The 6,785-nt window shown below is 31.8% G+C and overlaps 1 protein-coding gene across 1 annotated transcript; it reads right to left on the bottom strand.

Moving 5' to 3' along the window:
* Positions 1-466: 466 nt before the first annotated feature.
* Positions 467-2,116, bottom strand: LOC129874789 (zinc-finger homeodomain protein 9-like). Its single transcript, XM_055950148.1, has one exon. The coding sequence runs from the start codon at positions 1,815-1,817 to the stop codon at positions 786-788; it is 1,032 nt and encodes a 343-aa protein (XP_055806123.1). The 5' UTR covers positions 1,818-2,116; the 3' UTR covers positions 467-785.
* Positions 2,117-6,785: the final 4,669 nt, after the last annotated feature.

Genomic DNA, 6,785 nt, shown 5'->3' with positions numbered 1-6,785 from the left:
GTCAGAAATTTTGTGACTAGTACTAATAGTATGAATTAATCAGAAGCGTGATTATTAGACCGTGGTATTTCATTTGCCAAAATACATTATTAGTATTATATACTCTTCCATATAAATAGCACAATCCAATCAGAATGTAGAATACTATGATAATTAAATTATTATCTGTAAATCGTTCAAAATCAATGCATGTTTAAGTCACTCTGTGCTTCATCATCTCAGACGAGAATCGAAACGGAACACCGTCCGACCCCCCACGCCCATCGTCCCTACTACCCTGTCACTCCTCTCTCTTTTTTTGTCTGACAAAATGCCACAGAAAATTATATACTGTACCCAATTGCAGACATGCAATTTTCTTAACTTAAAAAAAAAAAGAAGCAAATCAACAGAAAAAAAGTGTAAAAAAGAGAAACAGAAGGGAAAGGAATCAATGCTCATCAGCTATCATGAGAAAAGGGGAAGATTAAAAACTAAGTTTCTGACTCAAATGAGATTATAGTAATTAAGTAGCATAACTAATTTACAAGGCCAGCAGTAAGCAAAAAGAAGAAAAATTAACAAATTAAATCGCTCATTAGAACAATCTTGATTTCTAGTGTTATCCTCATCAAGCTGAGCACTAATCCTTACGAACAAAGCATAAAACAGCTCTAAGAGAAAAAAAAAACAAATAAACGTGACTAATAAAACCAGCCTCGAAATTTTTCTCTTCCTTGCACTAAATTCTAGTTAAAACTTTATTTGTGCAATTTTTTTTTGGGTCATCCGTATCTGATTAGAGATTAAGAAGAAGAAGAAGACCCATTAGTAACAACAACACTATCACTTGTTTGAAGGTGGTGGATTATGCCTTTTTTGTTGTCAATGTTACTTTCATGCTGCTGCTGCTGAAATTCTGAGTCGGTGTTGTTGTTATCATTATTATTTCTACTAACAATACAAAAACCATTAACGGTGTTAGTGTTACCATTCTGGTGGTGGTTGTTGTCGTTGTCGCCGACGCCGTCGCCGGAGGTGGGTTGATCTGATTTCTTCCCGAATGTGTTCTTGTTATTGTGCATCCATACCTTTAGAACCCCTTTTTCAACTCCAATTTCGTTGCAGAAATTGCTCACTAGATCTTCATCTCGCTTCTGCATTTTCCATCCAACTCTTTCTGCGAATTCCAGCATTTTCACCTTCTGATCAGGAGTGAATTTCGTTCTGAAACGCTTCCTCCCGTTAGAATTAGCTAACGGAGCTGATGTCGGGTTCGGATTTTTCTCCCCAGAAAACCCAGCACTGAGAGCCAAAAGCATATGGGGTGCAGAGGCTGGGTAATAAGCCGATGAAATCGGCGGTGGAGATGGAGAATTCGGACTACTATGGTCCCCACGCGGCGGTAGCGGCATAGGTGGAGGAGGATGGTGGCGATGATGAGGTTGGTACTCCAGCACCGCGGTGGCTATAGGTGGCGGCGGGATTACAACCGGTTCTTCCGGTTCACGGCGGTGAAAATTACGGTGACAACCACAAGCAGCACATTTTAGAGATGTTGGGTCAGTTGGGTTAGCTGCAGGAGAAGGTAAAAATTCCCCACACCCATCAACAGCATGACCACCTAAGCTTGCAGCATGGTTTTTGAGACACTCTCTGTAAATAACCACAACAGGGTGATGATGGTTAAGAGGATTTTTCCTTTTAAGAACACCATTACTGAGAGGAAAGGGTTTCAATTTTTGGATCTGAGTTGGGGTTCCAATTTCAGCTTCTGGGGTTTTGACTATTGTAGTAGTAGTAGTAGTAATAGTTGTGCTGTTGTTGGTTAAGTCCATGGCTGAAACATCTAATACTCTTTTTACTATCTTTTTTGTGTTAAGAGTTAGTAGATGATTAGATTTAGTGTCAAGATGATTTCAAACAAAAAAGGAACCATCTTTATTCATGGGGAAAGGTTAATAAGGAAGGAAAGAAGAAAAAAGAAGGGGGGAACTTTAGTAAGTAAGAAGACAAGGTATGTAAAAGAAATGAAGGGTGTTTTTTAGGTTTTGGTTATGGTTATGGTTTTGGATTGATGAAGATGATGATAATGAAGATATGACTAGTGATGACCTTGGATAATAAAATGGTATGTTTGTGCTTTTCATCCCTCAACTTGTGACATACTTTAATTTTGGTCCTTATTATTAACATATAATTTTTCTTTTGTAATAGTAATGTTCGAGGAGATATCATGTAGCTATATCTACTATAACTTGGATAGACACCAAAAAATCACTAAGTATTTCTATTTTCACTAAAAAATTGAATTTGAAATATCATGTATCTTGATTCGTTTTAATGATAGCTAAGCTATTTTTCTAATGAAATTGAAAATATAACCAATATTATGCAAATTCTAATGTATGCCTTTTCCCATTTTTAGATAAGAAAAATATCATATAATTTAAGATTCTTACTATAATTATATTCTTTTCAAATATAAAATATTAGTGCATATTTAACATGAACCCTTATAAAATTTAATAGTAGTTCAACAGTTAGTAATTTACAAGATTTATGAAATTTCACAATCAAAATTGGAATAAAAGATTGAATTAAAAATCTATGAACAGTTGAGGGACTAGTATCGCAAATTTTTCTAATAAAAATCTTTGATTTTGTGGTTGTCCTTGTTAACTACTGGGTGTATTTTTTGACCTTGGTTCCTAATCTAATCTGTGGTTAACCTGCAGCTGACCCCACCACCCCACTTGCTTGGTATGTCATGTTTGTAATAAATACCACTGATCATCAGTTAAATGCTTATGCCAATACTGTTGTCCTCTTCTCCTTTTGGATAATCATACTTGAGCAATCAATATTATGATCCAGAGTAATTAAAAATAATGAACTTACCATTATCCCAGTTATTTCATTGTATTTAAAGAAAGGACTAATGTATTGAATTTAATTAATCTTCTTTTAGGGGAGTCGTTTAATTACAAGGTTGTCCCATTTACTGACTTAAAATTAAATTGATACAGAAGACCTACTAGTACTAGTTATTTTGACTAATCTCTCGGTTGGGGAGGAGCCAGAAAGTAAGCCACTAACAGGAAATAATAAATGGCTACATTAATTGTGCAAATTGATTTATTGTTTTTGACTTGCGTTCAATGTTTATTTATTTGATGTTGAATTCCTTTACTATGTTGTTCACGCATATTAATTGTTATGTAAAGAAATTTCACTTAGACTCAATGTTCACCATAAATTGATGGTTACTTTATCATATTTGAGTTGTTATACTTACTGATCAAAATAATGCTACTTGTGTTATGGTTAATTAATTGATTAGCTTAGTTTGTTAGGACATGATTAATTATGAATGAATTAGGTAGAGATAATTATTGATTGAGTAAGAAAAATTGAATTGAATCATAAAAATGGAATTTACTGGAAGGGATGCATTTACTGAAGGAACCTTACTTGTCAAAGTTACAGTTGGAAAAGCAGAGCATCCCAATTTTCCAAGAACTGGCCTTGACTCACTGGTTAAAAGTATTATACAAGTTACTGCAAATTTAATACTCTGTGACGATATAGCGTATCTCTTGCTTCAATTTGAATTAAAAAAATAATACTATTCTTAGTATTGAATTTCAATATTTGTAAATTTATTTTTGTTGCTTATAAATATTTAAATATTGGTTTAAATGTGCATCTCAAGAATTAAAAATAATTACTCATAAATGTTTACTAGCGCTTGAATGTAAATATTTTTAAGTATAATCTATGTTAAAACGCAATTTTACGAAAAAAAATAAAAATCACACCTTTAACCCTCAAATTTTAATTCCATAAATATATGACCAAAGGAGCTTCATATCTAGTTTTTTTTATGTCCAAATATAACTTTATTTTAGAAAAATAAATTAATTCAAACATTCTTTAAACATCTAACTGAATTCAAACATTTGTTTTTGGTACGAAGGCAAACTATCACATGTTCGGTTGGCTTAAATGATTTGAAAAATATTTTGCAAATCAATTTATTTTCCTTGAATTTAAGGAAATGACTTATCTCAAAAAAGTAAAAAAATATTTTTTAAAGGAAAAATTACGAAAATTACATACATTATATTCCTATATTTTCAATTATTTTCTACCATTTGTAAAAATTTCAAAAATTCCTCTTCTGATACATAGGAATGATGCTGATACATCGCGATTTGATACATAAGTCTTTCTCATGATACATCGCTAGTTGATACAAACCAAACACAAAATGTATCAGAAAACATAAGTTTTAGTGTTATTTTTGTTGTGTTCATGATATATTAGGTGTTATAAGCTGATTCATAAGTTTTATTGATATTACAATATTTAGTTTGTATCAATTAGTGATGTATCATGAAAATGACTTATGTATCAAATAGCGATGTATCAGCGTCATTCCTATGTATCAGAAATCTGAAGAAAAAAAAAGAAAATTTGGGTAATTTCCAAAAAAGTCGAGATAAATTGTAATTGAATTTTTTCACTATAGATTTAAGTAAAATACTCTTTTGTAAAAACTCTTTTTCAACCTCACACCTCAATTTTCAACCTTAACTCAAATCTCGGATACCAATTCCTGATAATAATTCCATAGCCGACTCGTGATTTTCAATTCAGGACTTGACTTTTAACCTCAATTTGAGATACAATCCCCGTGTTTTGAATCAGATAGGGTCTAATCTCGATTTTGGATGTTAGTTCAAGATTTAAGTTTGGATCCCAAGTTAGATGTTGAGGTTGGGTTAAAATTTGAATCTCGAATCGATCATCGGGGTCGGATGTCAAGGCCAGATTCTGATTCAGAACTCAGATTCCAAATTGAAAATCAAGGTATTAGGGTCATGTCTTTATTTGGAAGTCAGGTTTTGCGTCAAGTGTTACGTCCCGTTTCGAGTGTATGGTCTCGGGTCGAAGTCAGGTGTCGGGATCAAGTCCAAGATTAGTCATAGGAATTGAGTGTCAAGGTCATGTTCAGATCTATTTTGAATATCGGGTCTTGGATCATATTTGGAGTCGGGTTCCAAATTAGGTGTCGGAGTCAGAAGTCGGGTCCCACGTTGGGTGTTGGGGACATATCTTGATTTGGAAGTTTGATCTTGAGTTGAGTGTTCGGTCCCGGATAGGGTGTTAGGATTGAATTTCGAATCCGTCATCGGGGTCGGTTGTCAATGTAGTCTTCAAGATCGAATCTAGTTCAAATGTTGAATTTCGAGTCGGGAGTCGGGGTCAAGTCCCGAATCAGACATTAGATCGGATCTTGAACTGGTCATCTTGGTCATTGCCACATTCGAGTGTCGGGTCCTCGTTCAAATGTCAGATTCTCAATCGGGAGTCATGGTTAAGTCTTGGGTCAGGTTTCAGAGTTGGATTTCAGATTTATCGTTTGGGTCTTGTTCTAGCTCGGGAGACAAATTGAGGTCGAATTCCAGTTTTAATTTCGATTCTCTAGTCAAATTTTAGGGTCAAGTCTCGAGGTCGGATTCTGGATTAGTTGTCTAGATCTTGTCTCGGATTGATTATCGAAATTGATTTTTGGATCAAAAATTATTTTTCTAAAAGTATTTTTTTACTCTCTAGGCTCGAGAAAAAAAAGATATTTTGTGATAAATGTTTTTCATTTATCAACCAAACACTAGAAAGAAAATAATTTCAGTCACCAATTAAACATGAAAAGATAAATTAGAAACCAACTTGTTTTTGATGAAAACTTTTCGTAGGAAAACATTTTCCTTCATACCAAATACTCTAATTATTTATGACTTATTTATGACATATGCGATATAATAATGTAGATACCATTATAAATACTTTTATTTTATAATTTGAATTTATTAAGTTTTGATTCCATTTTCCCTATATAAAAAATCCAAAAGCTCTAATGATTAGAGTATTTCTTATCGCTAATAAATATATATTTCTATTTTATAATTCATTTCACATAAGATAATGTACATATTCTAGTAATAACGAATGCCAAAATTAACAATACGTCAGGGGTGGCTCAACAAAATTGGAGGCTTAAAAGCGAAATTTTAATTAGAGGCCTAAAATCTAAATAAACTTTATATTTATTTATTTTTAAAATGCATTTTCTAGCTTTTTAGATGCAAATTATTACTTGATATTTTTTCATAAGTGACTTCTTCTGATTTTTTTTTAATTATTAATTTTAGGTAAGAATTTACCAATTCAACATTAAAAAAATCTTTTTACTGAGACAATCATTATATAAATCGTTAACATAATTTTATAAGTAATAAGTTGAGAAATTTTAAATAAAAATAAGAGTTATAACTATAGAATTTGATTCAAGAAGTTGATAACTTGATATACTCCATTTAACATGCTTGCTGTAATATTGCTTGAAAATCTAAGATTTTTTTTTTTAAAAAAAGAATTTGCAATTTATTTTGTTCAATACTTTTTGATTATTAATTTTTATTTTTGACAGAGTATTATATTATCTTATCAAAGATTTAAAGAAAAAGTCACAAAAAGATAAAGTATAAAAAGGCACAGAACAATATTTCCTTGATTTCTTTTATTTGAAAGGGAGTTAAAAGAAAATAAAATAATATAATTTTTTAAAAAATTATACTTTTTACCGTAAATAATATTTTTTTTCTAAAAAAGAATAATATATATATTCGTAAAAATTTGAGCCCCAATAAGGCATATCCCTTGTTTGTTAAAGCAAAGGAAAAGTTGTACTACTATTTTTAATTATTACTCGTTTTTGTTGTACAGATATCTTTTTATCT

The sequence above is a fragment of the Solanum dulcamara genome, chromosome 11, assembly GCF_947179165.1.
Source record: "Solanum dulcamara chromosome 11, daSolDulc1.2, whole genome shotgun sequence".
Classification (NCBI taxonomy): domain Eukaryota; kingdom Viridiplantae; phylum Streptophyta; class Magnoliopsida; order Solanales; family Solanaceae; genus Solanum; species Solanum dulcamara.
Note: the sequence above shows the minus strand (reverse complement) of the source record. Positions and strands in the feature narration are given on the sequence as shown.